The sequence below is a fragment of the Sinohyriopsis cumingii genome, chromosome 2, assembly GCF_028554795.1.
Source record: "Sinohyriopsis cumingii isolate HCF-2022 chromosome 2, ASM2855479v2, whole genome shotgun sequence".
In the NCBI taxonomy this organism is placed as follows: Eukaryota; Metazoa; Mollusca; class Bivalvia; order Unionida; family Unionidae; genus Sinohyriopsis; species Sinohyriopsis cumingii.
The window spans coordinates 166,086,139-166,102,154 of NC_142962.1; the positions used below are offsets into that span (position 1 = coordinate 166,086,139).

The 16,016-nt window shown below is 41.8% G+C and overlaps 1 protein-coding gene across 1 annotated transcript in view; it reads right to left on the reverse strand.

Moving 5' to 3' along the window:
- LOC149806253 (phosphatidylinositol 3,4,5-trisphosphate 3-phosphatase and dual-specificity protein phosphatase PTEN-like) overlaps positions 1-1,351 on the reverse strand; it is a 100,515-nt gene extending 99,164 nt beyond the window's left edge. Inside the window, exon 1 of the mRNA XM_089951197.1 lies at positions 1,035-1,351. Within this exon, the coding sequence (XP_089807323.1) occupies positions 1,035-1,116 (82 nt within the window). The 5' untranslated portion in view covers positions 1,117-1,351. The remainder of the gene's footprint in view (positions 1-1,034) is intronic.
- Positions 1,352-16,016: the final 14,665 nt, after the last annotated feature.

The window sequence follows — 16,016 nt, forward strand, 5'->3', positions numbered from 1 at the left end:
CTTATGAAAAAGAACCTGGGGTAAATCTGATCACTATACAGAACATTGCATTCTATTGTTATTTGTCATAAAACTGGTGCAATTTTTACATTTTAGCGAGACAAAGCATTATTTTAAAGCTATGATAACATAATTATTATGGCATTGAAAGCTATACAAATCTTGGATGATTGATACCTGACTAGGGTCCTGAATGAAAATGTGTTATGAATGCCACTTCTGAACTCGCGAAGAAGAGAGAATACTGAAGTGATTACAACATTTTGTCACATAATGCCTTCATCGCCTGGAAACATCTTTACTAATCTGCATACGCATGTGCACAAATAAAAACAAAGAACGCAGCAAGTAATATTTGTTGTAAACAGCAGGACATACATCCACCATCGGAATTACCCTACTGGTCTGAATATGACAATGTTACCCTAACAGACATTTATTTAAGAAAACAATCACATCTGGAGCAGCATCAACAATAGGACAGTAGATACAAAATTATTAAATCAAATTACAGGGTTTGACTGTCACTATCTAATATGCTGCTAAAAATTAACACTGTAAAGCAGATTCGTTTAGTTTTGGTGTTTTGCAGCATAGCATCATGAATTTAATGCCAAGGCAATTGGTGTAATTGGTTAATGGATTGAAGAGATAACCCTCTAAATTAAGGAGTGTACTTTTTATCAGCAGCATGTGAATTTTAAGTTTAGAAATGCCCTAAGGCATGAATAAGACCTGTGGCTTATTCTTTTAGGTTTGTATTTGACTGAATATCATCTTATGTTATTTCCTTACCAACTGAAATGGTTGCTCAACATTTTATCAAAGTTCATGCACATGCATCGAATTTGGTAGTCCTACAATGTAAGACATGGCATATGTTATTTTTGTTTTAGTGCTACGCACACAAATATCAGCGTCGAGGTCTTGCATGTAGGACTACGAATTCGACTGCTCGTGCTGTATGTGCATATAATTTAAAGCTGTGAAAACCCTCACCCCCTCATCCAACCATCATGCTTCGTAAAGGATACATGTCAAATCCAAATCGAAGCCATCTTCCTGGTGACGACGCTTATTCCTGCTGACAAGCTCTTTTAGCTTGTTCTTCGCCATTATGATCTCCTGCTTAAGTTTGTCCACAAACAAGGACCGATTGCGGTCCAATTTCTAGCGAATTTGTAGTAAACCAGAGTACTCAATACACAATTGTCATAATTCAACTAAACAGGCGTCCAGATCACAACGAATACACGCGATTGGATACTAGTAATTTAAAGCTCATAGCACTTTCACTCATATCTCCCTACATGTTATCAAGGAAGTACAAAACCACGACATCTCACTTGTATAAAACAAGCCTAATGGCGGCTTCCTGGTTTACGTTATTACTACGCTCAGTAAATAGTCCCAACACTTTTTTGTAGTTTTTCTATATGCCGCTTCAGGTATATCTTACTTCAGATTTGTAATCGGAAATACATTTTTATGATTGACAGTGTTACAAAAGTTGTATGACGAAATTAACAATATTTGCAAATACAAAAAGGGAGCCCCAGAACCGAACAACTTCCTTACAGCGTAAGTTCATAGGTCACAGAAAAGTCATATATGGGTCACTAGGAATTGGGCCAAATTGCTTAGCATAACAGGTTCAATAAATACACTGTTAGTAACTAACCCACTGGCCTATATATCAGCTTTGTGTCAAAATTGTATGTATTACTACTATTACTTGAAGCATGAATAATAGCAACAAAACTAATAACAAATAGTCGGTAAGATAACTCCATTGTATCAATGCAATTCTGACTCTAAACAAAACCTGTCGATGTCTTGGAGTAAAGTAACAGCAAACAATGAAAATTTTACAACGATGACGACGACTATAGCGATAAAGATGATTGTAACGATTTTGTAATGGCATTAATGTGCAAGTAGCCCAGCGGCGACAAGGACGGTGAAGGCAGTGTATACTTTATTGGAAATAACGAATAACTTTTCGCAAATGTGTTTACATACATACATACATGCTTCTCGTGGGTCGGTGGTTCTTTCCGGGGTTTTTCCTGGTTCTTCCTCTACTATTAATACCGGCCGCCATGTACAGCCTATCTTGTGCTGAAAAATGGCGTTAAACCCCATAACAACAACATACATACATACATACATACATACATACATACATATGGCGAATTACAGCCGTTTTAAGTTTGAGCGGCCGTTTTAAAATATATTCATTCAATACAGATCTGTTGTTTTGGGGGGTTATCATTTTTTAGAGAGCTCTACAAACAAAAATAGAGAGCTCTACAACTGAATCAGAGAGTTCTTTATCTCAATAAGAGAGTTCTATAAATCCATTAGAAACCTATCCAGTTCAATGATTGCCCTCTATTAATAATTGTTGATATCTATACTTGAATTGGAGACGTTTCTACTTAAGCTGGAGAGCTCAAGCGGAGGGGGAATGGGCAGGCAAATTGGTTTCCCGAGGGATTCTCTTCTAGAAAACGCATGCCTCAACTCAGACTCTGTTGTCAGGAGTTTATGACCGCAGTTCCCATGTTACTAAGAGAGCTGCTAAGTATCTAGCAATGAAATGGAACCTCCATGATCATTTTCGGAGACATATGAATCAGTGAAATTGCAAGTGTTCTGCTGGCTTTAGTCAAATCTGAAACTATACATTTCCTGTAAGTTTCATATATATCAGAAACCACACGAGAAGTTCTGATTTTTACCGGCTGTTTTCGCCAGTCCTAATGACCTAGTAATCAGACATATACATTTGCAGGATCAATATGTTTATAACAATATCAACTTGATTAGTGTCCGAGTGAATCGGAATCTTTCATAATGTACCATGCACATCAATGAATCCAGCAATCTGAATCTTACATACTGTACCCATGCACATCAATGAATCCAGCAATCTTAATCTTTCATACTGTACCCATGCACATCAATGAATCCATCAATCTGAATCTTTCATACTGTACCATACACATCAACGAATCCATCAATCGGAATCTTTCGTACTGTACCATACACATCAATGAATCCAGCAATCTTAATCTTACATACTGTACCCATGCACATCAACGAATTTAGCAATCTGAATCTTACATACTGTACCATTGTACATCAATTAATCCAGCAATCTTAATCTTACATACTGTACCCACGCACATCAATGAATCCATCAATCTGAATTTTACATACTGTACCCAGGCACATCAATGAATCCAGCAATCTGAATCTTACACACTGTACCCATTCACATCAAATCAATCCAACAATCTAACCATCTACTATAAACAGTATTTGTTTTACATCACGAAATATATAGATTAATGAATAATATGTGAAATTAAATGAATTTTAAAGTAAGTCAATATATAAATAAATACATAAATAGATAAAAGCACAAAATTTAAGATGGCTTTAATTTATCACATTAGTATGAGGCGCCGTAGCGGACAAAAGCTGTTCCAACGAGAACGTTGCAGTTGAAATTGTGTGTTTGCGCCTCATATATAATCTATATTGATAACTCTCAAGCCAAGCACGTGGTTTGGTGTCTCTGAAAGTAACAGGAGAATTCAGAGTTATAGGAGTGATTTGTACAAGATTTCTTCTCATTCTGAAATTCTGTTGAGAACACTGAGGAAGTCTTTGTTAGTAGTATAATAAAAGGCTGCTAGTGGCTCATTCTTTGCCTGATTTTAGCCGTTGTTTCCATGGCTAGTGGCTCATTCTTTGCCTGATTTTAGCCGTTGTTTCCGTGGCTACTGGCTCATTCTTTGCCTAATTTTAGCCGTTGTTTCCGTGGCTAGTGGCTCATTCTTTGCCTGATTTTAGCCGTTGTTTCTGTGCCTAGTGGCTCACTTTTTGCGCGATTTTAATCGTTGTTTCCGTGGCTATTGGCTCACTTTTTTGCGCGATTTTAATCGTTGTTTCCGTGGCTATTGGCTCACTTTTTTGCGCTATTTTAGTCGTTGTTTCCGTGGCTATTGGCTCACTTTTTTGCGCGATTTTCATCGTTGTTTCCGTGGCTACTGGCTCACATTTTGCGCGATTTTAGTCGTTGTTTCCGTGGCTATTAGCTCACTTTTTGCGCGATTTTAGTAGTTGTTTCCGTGGCTAGTGGCTTGGCTTACTTTTTGCGCAAGTTTATTCGTTGTTTCCATGGCTAGTGGCTCATTCTTTGCCTGATTTTAGTCGTTGTTTCCGTGGCTATTGGCTTACTTTTTGCGCATTTTAGTCGTCGTTTCCGTGGCTATTGGCTCCCTTTTTGCGCGATTTAAGTCGTTGTTTCCGTGGCTAGTGGCTTGGCTTACTTTTTGCGCGAGTTTATTCGTTGTTTCCATGGCTAGTGGCTCACTTTTTGCGTGATTTTAGTCGTTGTTTCCGTGGCAAGTGGCTCACTCTTTGCGCGATTTTAGTCGTTGTTTCCGTGACTGGTGTCCGACATTTTGTATGATTTTAGTCGTTGTTTCCGTTAATCAATTATTGCGTGATTTTTTGAGCTGATCTGATCACAACATACTTCTGAGACTGAGAGCTCTTTTTTCTCTCAAGAGTTCTCCTCGCTTTTTCTCTTATAACAAGACAATAATCATTTTATACAACCCAGAAAAACTTGTTGACCACATAAAATTTGTTTTAATAGACTATGAAAATATAAGAAAAATGGGGAAAATATAATCGAATTATACGTTTAATTAAAGCAGTCTAAACAAACATCCGGAACATTTCCAATAATAACATAATTAGATAGGTCAATAACAGAAATAAATAAAATCTCTCCACATCCCTTGCCACGACCAAATAAATAATCAAAGAGGTCGCAAGACATGGCTCTATCGCTACGACAAAAACAAAAACAGTGGCTGAGGAAAAATAACATTAAGAGAAAGGTGGGCTTTAAATAAGTCCAAAACCAAACCAAGGCAAGAAAACACCACCCCCTCGCTACGGACCAACAAATATTCGAAGTGGTCGATAAACACAGCTTTATAGCAACGAATTAAACAAAACAACGACAGGGGAGGCACAACAGTAAGCTAAACAGTGAAAGTAATACTTACAGTACAACCACAACATACTCATACTAACACCACAACATATTTATGCTAACACCACAACCACAATATACTCATACTAACACCACAACCACAACATACTCATACTAACACCACAACCACAGCATACTCATACTAACACCACAACCACAACATGCTCATACTAACACCACAACATGCTCATACTAACACCACAACCACAGCATACTCATACTAACACCACAACATGCTCATACTAACACTACAACTACAATATACTCATACTAACACCACAACATGCTCATACTAACACCACAACCACAGCATACTCATACTAACACCACAACATACTCATACTAACACTACAACTACAATATACTCATACTAACACCACAACCACAGCATACTCATACTAACACCACAACCACAACATGCTCATACTAACACCACAACATGCTCATACTAACACCACAACCACAGCATACTCATACTAACACCACAACATACTCATACTAACACTACAACTACAATATACTCATACTAACACCACAACCACAGCATGCTCATACTAACACCACAACCACAATATACTCATACTAACACCACAACCACAACATACTCATACTAACACCACAACCACAGCATACTCATACTAACACCACAACCACAACATGCTCATACTAACACCACAACATGCTCATACTAACACCACAACCACAGCATACTCATACTAACACCACAACATACTCATACTAACACTACAACTACAATATACTCATACTAACACCACAACCACAGCATGCTCATACTAACACCACAACCACATCATACTCATACTAACACCACAACATACTCATACTAACACTACAACTACAATATACTCATACTAACACCACAACCACAACATGCTCATACTAACACCACAACCACAGCATACTTATGCTAACACCACAACCACAACAGTAGTGAAGGGGGGCACTTTAGCGACAATGGAAATTAGCATTACAAGACCCCTTGGGGCACTTTAGCGACAATGGAAATTTAACATGGAGAAAAATCGTGGGGCACTTTACCGACAAGGGGAATTAACATGGCGATAAATCGTGGGCCACTCTAGCGTCAAGGGGAATTTAACATGGGAATAGAGTTTGGGCTTGTTTAGGGACAAGGGGAATGGAACATGGGATTTTTTTCTTTTTTTAAAAAAATTTTTTAAAAAAGGGTAGGCAATTCAAAGACTATCTCTTTTCGAGAAATATGGCTGGCCCTGAAAAGGGCCTTTGGTTTATGTTAATATGCCCTTAACATAGAGGGCATTTGCGACATCTTCTTTTCCTCAAACTTCGTCTTACAGCAGGGCCATACATCAGAGTCCTCTTGAGGCAACCTTGTCTCTCTATATAGACTCTTCTTATCCACAGGCTGCTGTTGGTCCTGTGGACAACGGTCCACTTGGATCGGACATACATGAGCATGTCCGTCCTGAACATCATTGTTGACACAAGGGTTGAAGATTCAACGTCTGTCCACATGTTGAGGCTCCGAGAATAGGTGAATCAATGCAGTGAACGGCGCTTATTTATAGGGACAGGAAGGATTGAAACGGATTGAGTTCATTCACCAATCCAAACACGCGTTACAGAATTCAGTCAGCCCGCATCCAATCGTAAGAGTGCAGTCTGTGACGTCACGTAGTCTATATAGATTCGCTAGCGCTTGTGTGCAGTCAATCTATGCGACAGTGATTCAACATGACGGAAACTCAGAAAACGATCCATTGGGGTGCACCAGCAGGAGAGACTGCCCAAGGGAACTCGGACTTACTTTCAGAAGAGGTGAATTGGGATTTTGTGGATTTTCTCTCCTCGCAAGAATTTGTTCCGGAACCTTCGTTACCTTCTTCATTACCGCAAGTGGAGAATTTTAGACAGAGACAGAAAGAAGAATTGGAGAAATTTATACAACGACAAAAGGAAGCCGAACAAGTTTTTCTCCTACAGCAACAGCAGCAAGAAGAAGAGGTAAGAAAAAAACAACAGCAGCAACAGCAAGAAGAAGTAGTAGCAGCAAAGAAACAAGAGGGTGAAAATCAAACGGTCACGGTACTGTTGGACATTTTAGCGGAGTTAAGAAGTCTGAAACAAATGTATCAGACTTCATTATCACGACCGAAGAGAATACGACCTTCCCGAGCTAAACACGTCAACCCTGTGACTAAGCCTACCGTACCACCCTTAGTGATTTCAACCCAATCATCATCAGCATTACGCAGTTCAGAAGTAGGCCTTGGCCGTGGCAAAGGCATAAGGCAGTTAAAGTTGATTGGTTAAACTCACCCCTTCACCATAAAGAGAAAAAGGCCCTTTTCAGGGCCACCCACATTTCTCGAAAAGAAATACAATTTCAATTTGCCAATAACTCAAAAAAAACCCACCCATTTTACCCTTATAGTACGTGTCTGTGTATGAGTGCGTGAGTGTACGTTCTTATTTTAAAATCATAACTAAAAGACTCTTACCTTATATCATTCATTTATTCTTTTATCCATTTTTTACAATCCAATTCACAATTCACAACACAACACTTTAATAAAAAGTTCATTCACTTCTTCTTTCTCCTTGTTTAGTCTCTCTGTTTTTTGAATTTCTTCACCGTCACACTCTTTTCCTCTTCTTCCTCCTCGCTTTCTTCCCTTCTTCTTTTTTTCTCCTCTTTCTTTTTCTTCACCTGTCTTCTTTCTTCCTCAGAAGAATCCCTCTCTTCTTCTGAAGAATTCCTCTTTTCTTCTGACTCCTCTTGTTTCTTTTTTGGGCAATCTGGAGACCAATGTCCTTTTTCTTGACAATAATAACAGGTATCTTGACTTTTGTCTTTTTTATCCCCTGTTTTTTTTTCTTTTTTGACGGTCTGGACACTCTGAAGACCAATGCCCTTTCTTCTGACAGATATAGCAAGTATCTTGACTTTTATCTCTAAAGGAAGGAGAGTAGTCCGTAGGCTGGTCTGAAGAGAATTTTCTAATGACCCCTCGCAAAGCTCTGACGAAACGTTCCATCTGGTTAGTCTCTTCCATCGTTGTGCTCGGCTTGAGAGTGAAATGAATAGTGAAAGGACAAGACACGCACCCTTTTATATACGCTGGTCTGCTATGACTATAAAGTAGCTCATGGTGTTTGAACTTGAGTCATTTGACTTTTTGCTTTCAAGATGAAACGATCTAATTCATTCGAGAAGAAAGAAGAAGAAAGTAAGAGGCAGAAACGTGATCTATCGCCTCGTACCAGGGCTGAAATCTTGGCACAAATTCATGCCAGTGATTTTGAAGAGGACATGAGTGAACCAGAATTTGAAACCTCTAAACCAAGTTCACCACCCTTAGTCAACCCTGAAAAGTACTATTCCATTCGAGAGACGGAAAAGCGCTCCTCTAGAAAATTTAGAACCACGGCTTACAAATACACAGTGAAGTTTAAAGATTTCAAGGCTGAAGTGCCGTTAGAGAAAGCAGAAGTGTTCATCACCGAGGTGTGGGATTCTTTGCTCACTGCACTCAAGCAGCAATGTCAACCCAAAGAAGACGATCGCTTGAGACTTTCCATACAACACGACGGTTTGAAATCCCCTGTTTGGATCGAGTTTAGCACCCCTGCAGAATTGAACGCTTCCAAAGTCATGGACAAGATTCAACACGTGCAACAATCTAATGACCAGTTTGACATCACCGATGGAAAAGCCACATTGGACATGACCCACGTCTCTCCTCCTCAAGGAACTGGACGCAAAAAGATGTTATTGGTGGACGACATTCGCAACACCAAAAAGAGTCTCGTCCGAATTAACAACTCTCATGACCAGATGTGTTTAGCCCGTGCCATCGTGGTGGGACGAACCTATGCCAACAAGAACGACACGGTAGAATGGAAAAGAACCTGGAAAACTATTCAACGATCCGATCGAGCCAAACAACAAAACGAAGCAGAACTCCTGTTACAACAAGCCGGACTGTCCAAAGACACACCCTGTGGCATTCCTGAGATGCAAAAATTGCAAGATGCCCTAGCTCCACGCTACACCTTGAAAGTGCACCCTCAAGAAGTGCGCGGACCTCTGTTGTTTCGAGGCCAAGACTTTAAGGACGGAAAATACATTCATGTCTATTATCACGATGAACATTTCGATACCATTACCAGTATCACCGGATTCCTGAAATACAGTTATTACTGTGAGAAATGTGACCATGGTTATAACAATCGAGAGCAACACAAGCATTGTGGATCGAAATGCACAGGATGTTTGGCCTCTCCACCCTGTCTGAGCGAAGAACCAGTGTCTTGTTCAACTTGTCTGCGCACGTTTGTCAGCCCTACCTGTTACCAACAACATCTGAAAACGCAAGGTTCACAGAAGAAATGCGCTTGTCAACTGCTGAGATTGTGCTCTACGTGTGAACAAGTCATACGTACCAATAATACCAAGGCACACGTATGTTCAGGAAAGAAAAAATGTCACATTTGTCACCACATCGTGGACTTGGAACACCAATGTTACGTGCAAAAATACCAACCCCCACCAGAGAAAGAGGACGGTCACAAGAAGAAAGGCAATTTCATCTTTTTCGATTTCGAATGCATGCAAGAAACCGGCATTCACATTCCTAATTTCTGCGTGGCTCATCGAGCGTGCGAGAAGTGCATTCAAGAACCTATCTTCAGTCATTGCCATCACTGCAGCAAGATACCCGGAGGGCGTGAAAAAATCTTTCGGGGACCAAACACGTTAGCCGATTTTGCCCAATGGGTCTTAGACCCCGTTGACAAGACGTGGAGCCAAGAGGACATCGAACGTTACGGAGATTGTCATCGTCATGCCACGGTGATGGCTCACAATTTCTCCGGATACGATGGACAGTTTCTTTTGAGGTACTATACGGAACAAGGCACCGAGCGTCCTAAAGTGACTTTGAACGGAGCCAAAATCATTTTCATGCAAGTGGGACAAGTACAGTTTAAAGATTCGATGAGCTATTTGGCCATGCCTTTGAGTCGAATGCCTAAAACGTTTGGAATGACAGAAATGGCTAAATGGTACTTTCCACACTTTTTCAATACGGAAGCCAATCAACACGCCGTTCTACCCCATTTGCCTGAGGCTCACTATTACGACCCCGACAACATGCGTACCGAACAACGAGAAGCTTTCTACGCTTGGTACCAGGCTCACGCCTCGGACCCTTTCGACTTTCAGGAAGAAATGCTAAAGTATTGTCGTTCCGACGTGGACATTTTACGGCGTTGCTGTGGAAAATTTCGAGAACTGTTCATGGAACACGGAGGGGTCGATCCTTTGAAAGAAGCTTGCACCATTGCCAAAGCGTGTTCCCTAGTGTATCGACAACGATTCATGCCTGAAAACACCGTGGCTGTCATTAGCCCTCAAACGACCCACTATGTCAAACGTCAATACTCGGTCAAAGCCCTACGTTGGTTACATTACTTGTGCGACAAGGAAGACAAGTGGATTCAGCATGCCCGCAACGGAGGGGGCGAAAAGACCATCGGAACGTATTCGGTCGATGGCTGGGACTTAGAAAACCCCAAGATCGTGTACGAGTTTAACGGTTGCTTATTTCACGGATGTCCCGTCTGTTACCCTGACCGTGGCACTAAAAATCAGTTTTTGCAACGAACCATGGAAGACTTGTACCAGGACACTTGTCAGCGACGCCTAAAGTTAGAACAGCAAGGATACCAAGTGGTGGAAATGTGGGAACACGAGTACGATCACCGTATGAAAACCGATCCCGAGTTTAAACGTGCCGTGGAAAGCTACCAGTTCATGGACCCGCTGAACCCGAGGGATAGTTTGTACGGAGGAAGGACCAATGCCACCTGTTTGCTGTACCAAGTCGACGAAGAGAAAGGAGAAGAAATCAAATACTTGGACGTGTGTTCGCTGTATCCCTACGTGTGCAAATATTGTCGTTTTCCCGTAGGGCACCCACAATTGCTGACGGAACACATCGACCTGAAAAACATTCGACAATACGAAGGCTTGATCAAGTGTAAAGTTTTGCCTCCCACGAATCTATACCATCCCGTCTTACCTCACCATTGTCAAGGCAAACTGATGTTTCCCTTGTGCCGTACTTGTGCCGAAACGTGCAACCAAGACCAACCTTGTCAGCACACCCAGGAAGAACGGGCCTTGACGGGAACCTGGGTCAGCGTAGAATTGTTCAAAGCTTTGGACATGGGATACCAACTGTTAGAAGTGTACGAAATTTGCCACTTTCCCAAGACACAACAATACCGCAAGGGTGACCCCAGTCAGAAAGGCATTTTCGCCGACTACGTGGATGCCTTTTTGAAACTGAAGCAAGAAGCCAGCGGCTATCCTTCCTGGTGTCACACTCCCGAAGACCAAATACAATTCAAAGAGAAATACTACGAACAAGAAGGCATCACTTTAGACCACATCGAGAAAAACGAAGGCAGGCGATCGTTTGCCAAAGTGATGTTAAATTGCTTGTGGGGTAAAATGGCACAACGACCGTGTTTACCCAAGACGGAATATTTGACAGAACCTTCCCGCTACTTCCAGATGATTCACGACAAAACCAAATACATGAAACACGTGGACGTCGTTCGAGAGAATTTGATCTTGGTCAATTACGAAGAAGATCTGGACTTTGTACAAGACGACCCTTTTGGAAACGTCATCATTGCGGCTTACGTGACAGCCCATGCTCGCTTAAAATTGTACGAAGCTTTAGAACTTTTAGGGGAACGCGTCCTGTACTTTGACACGGACAGCTGCATTTACATCCATCACCCGATTCAACATCACCCTGACATCGAAGGAGACCGTTTAGGAGCCTGGACAGACGAGCATCCCGACGACAAGATTCTAAGTTTCGTCAGTGGTGGTCCCAAAAATTACGGCTACGAATACCGGGACAAACAAGGAGAAGTGCACACGACGTGCAAAGTGAAAGGACTGACTCTGAATTATCGTACCAGTCGAGTGGTCAACTTTGGGATATTGAAAGAAGCCTTGCAATCGGGAGAGGATGGAAACTTTAAAGTGACCACCTACCAGCCGAACAAGATTGTACGTTTACCCACTCACCACATCGTCAGTCGACCTTTGGAAAAAGTCTATCAAATCGTGTACCAGAAGCGAGTGCGACTTCCCAATCATTTCACCTTACCGTATGGACACGTTGGTATAAAACATTGGTTGTAAGAGGATAGCCACCCACCAGAAAGATGACTTCGCCACAGCAAGAATCGAGTGAGAAACCCGATGAGAACTCCAAGTTCAAACCCTACCATTTTCCAGTCTTCTTACCTGACTATTGTGATTGTGCCCGTCGATTGGACACATTTCAGAAATGGCCTACGGATAGGGAAGGATTACCTTCTTCGCATGTTTTAGCTAGAACAGGATTTGTCTACTTGGGACCTGAGTCAGGATTGGGATACGAGGTACAGTGTTTCGCTTGCGGACTGAAGTTACGAATGGATCTATGTATCTATAAAGATTCAGCTATTCTGGAACATACTCGATGGTCTCCGCACTGCCCTTACCTTTCTATGGCCTTTCCACCCATTACACTACGGTACAATGTTGACGGTACCTTAGAGACGGTACCTTCCGAAACAAGACATAAAAAACGTAAAAAAGGAAAGATGTACAAGTTGGAGACTGCATTGAGACTAGTATAAAAAGGGGGCTATGGTCAAGATCGATAGTTCATTGTGACTACCAAGACCGAGCGAACAAGATGAATACTTTGAAAGAGACATCGTTTCAGTTTGGGGATTGTAAAAAAGTTGTATCTTCCTCTAGTGTGACTAATATTGGATGGATAAGACCCATGCATTGCGACGGAAAATGTCCGGAAGGAAACTGCGATTGTCCATGTGGTTACCATTGTAATTGCGTAACGGAGTTTGCAGACGAGTGCGATTGTGAGCCTTGCGATGGGACCGATGCTGCACGTTGTGACCTGAGCGATGCCGTAAAGCATCATGGGAACTTTGTTCTCACTGCCCCTGTCATGGAAAGTGATGCTGTGCGTGTCAAACCTGAGGGATGCGAAAGCGATGCCGCTCGTCCTCTTAGACATTTTACCGGGTTTAAAGGGGAATGTTCACCTTCACGTCTACCCCCCTACGGATGTCATCCAGCCCTGAGCAAACTCCTGTTCCTGTCACCCAACCCTCATCGAAACGAACCTGTGAAAAACGAATATTCGTTTCCTGTGCGTTTGTCGGAATACTGCGACTTTGAAAATCGTCTTCAATCGTTCAAAGGAAAATGGCCAAAGTATCTGGGAGGACCGACCCCCGAAGAATTAGCCAGAGCCGGATTTTTCTACTTGGGCGAAGGAGATAAAGTCAAGTGCTTCAGTTGCGGTGTGTCACTTCACCACTGGGAACCGCAAGATTCGGCCTACGTAGAACATGCTCGATGGTCACCGAATTGTCATTACTTACCCTTAGTGGGACCGAGACATTGAAGTAACTTCTTACCATAATAATATGTTCATGGATACTTTACAAGAGAACATTTGTGCTTTGCCCGTGGAGTTGAGAGAACGCATTTATCGAGAACTGGTCAAAATACAAGTGAAACGTAAAGAACAATTGCATCCGTTACGTCACCGGTGTTTGAACCACTGGTACCTGAAGGCTATACAAGGATTGATTCAATTGAAAGTGTTCCATCGGACAGACATTGATCAACGATCCTCTAGTTTTCAAAAGGATTGGTTTGTTATGGACGATTCTACCTACATCATTGTAAACGTACTGCATCGAATTCCAGAGGAAGAGTTAACGAATTACCAACATCTTAAACACAATGTCAACTTAGTGAAAGAGGAAACTTCTGAACGAATTGTAATGTGTAGATTAGTGACTCAACGATTTAAATTCGACACTGTAGTGAAACCATGTTTGTGCAAAGAGTACATTTCTTGTGTCAGACCAAAGAGGATTTAGTATGACCTATTCATGGATACTTTACAAGAGAACATTCGTGCTTTGCCTGTGGAGTTGAGAGAACGCATTTACCGAGAGCTGGTCAAAATACAAGTGAAACGTAAAGAACAATTGCATCCGTTACGTCACCAGATCTTTAACCACTGGTACCTGAAGGGTATAAGAGAACTGATTCGTCAGAAATTGTTTCAGTGGTCAGACCTTGTTCAATACTTCCAGGCCCCCGATGATTCACGTGTTGATCATTTTGGTTACTTCGAGATTCACCTAGAGCAACCCATTGAGGAAGACGAGGTAAAGGATTACCAACATATTTTACGTGGAATCTACTTAGCGGAAGAGGAAACTTCTAATCGAACTCTGACGTTTCGGTTACAGTATGCAAGATTTACATTCCCCACTGGAAAACGAACATCACTGGCTAGAAAGTACGTGTATTCTTTTCGAAACAAAGAGACTATAAAAACAGGCAGCTATGCCACGACTTATGTCGTATGTAATCCAACAGATTCCGTGGAAGGAACTCAATGACCATATTCAAACCGTGGATCATTACCATCGATTATTACAAGAACTGTATCCATTCAATTTGGGACGACAAGTGGTGTGTGTCTTAGTGACTTGTTTTCTGGGATTTCGTTTACCAGCCGATTCTTTGTGGACTCTTTACGATCAGTACTTACCACCTCCATGGCCTTAAATGGTCACGAAAAACTCCTTTTGCTCAAAGCCTTGCGGTTTCATCTGGATACTTCTCGACCTCAACAGGAAAAAAAGATTCGTCAACTTTTAGCTACCCAAGACGTGTATGACGATGTGTGTGTAGCTTGTGACTTACACCCTCATTGGACAGATGTTCGTGACTGGAAAAAGGGGGGTTTTGAGGCTTGGACCCAAGAAGTGGCCCAGTATGCACAAGAGTTGTTCAAGGAAAAAAGTTACTTTTCAACCTGTGTTAGTGACGGTGCCAGAAGAACCCGTCACCGAGAACAACCACTCGCTTCAGGACAGGACTGTCATGGACATTCCTGAAAGGTCATTCCGGGAGGACACTTGTGTGACAATACCTCATGTAGAGACTGTAAGAACATTACACACTGTCCCTAGGACATCTTGGTTACCCAAAACATGTTGTACAGACACTTGTTTATATTCCACTTTGATCGCTTTGCTGTGTTTTATATTCCTGTACATCACTATTTGGGTTGTATGTATTTTTGTCTTTCGTGTTCATATTTGAAACATTCAATAAACGTGTTCTGAAAAAAGTATATAAACTCTTGTCTTGTTTGTTTTCGTGTCACAAGTGACATTTCTCACACCATGGCTACCTCTGCTGTCTCTGCTCCCTCTTCCTCTACTGTCAAAGTCATCGACGAACACTTAGATCGTGCCAGTTGGGAGGCTTTGTATCTTCGCCATCCCTTTAACATGCTCATTGCTGGACCTAGCGGTTCAGGCAAAACCGAATTTGTCAAACGTTTGATCGAACATAAACATCATTTGATCGATCGGTCACCTCAACGGATCGTGTGGTGTTACAAAGAGTGGCAATCGGCGTACAGCCTCTTGCGAGAAAGTCAAGGCGATTCCATCGTGTTTGTGGAAGGCATTCCTAAAGAAGACGACGGCATCGTCTCTGACTCCCGTCAAACCCATTTGGTCATTTTCGACGACATGTTAGGAGAAGACGAAGAAGAAATTAAATTGTGGTTCACGCGCAAAGGGCATCACCGTAATGCCAGTGTCGTTTACATCACCCAAAATTTGTTTCAACAAAGTAAAGCCCATCGCACCATCAGTCTCAATGCGCATTACGTGGTCTTGTTTAAAAGCCCTCGAGATAAATCGCAAGTGCAAGTCTTAGCCAAACAGTTAGGAACGCCTTGGCTGACTCAGGCGTACGACGATGCCACTCAAACGCCACACGCCTATTTACTCG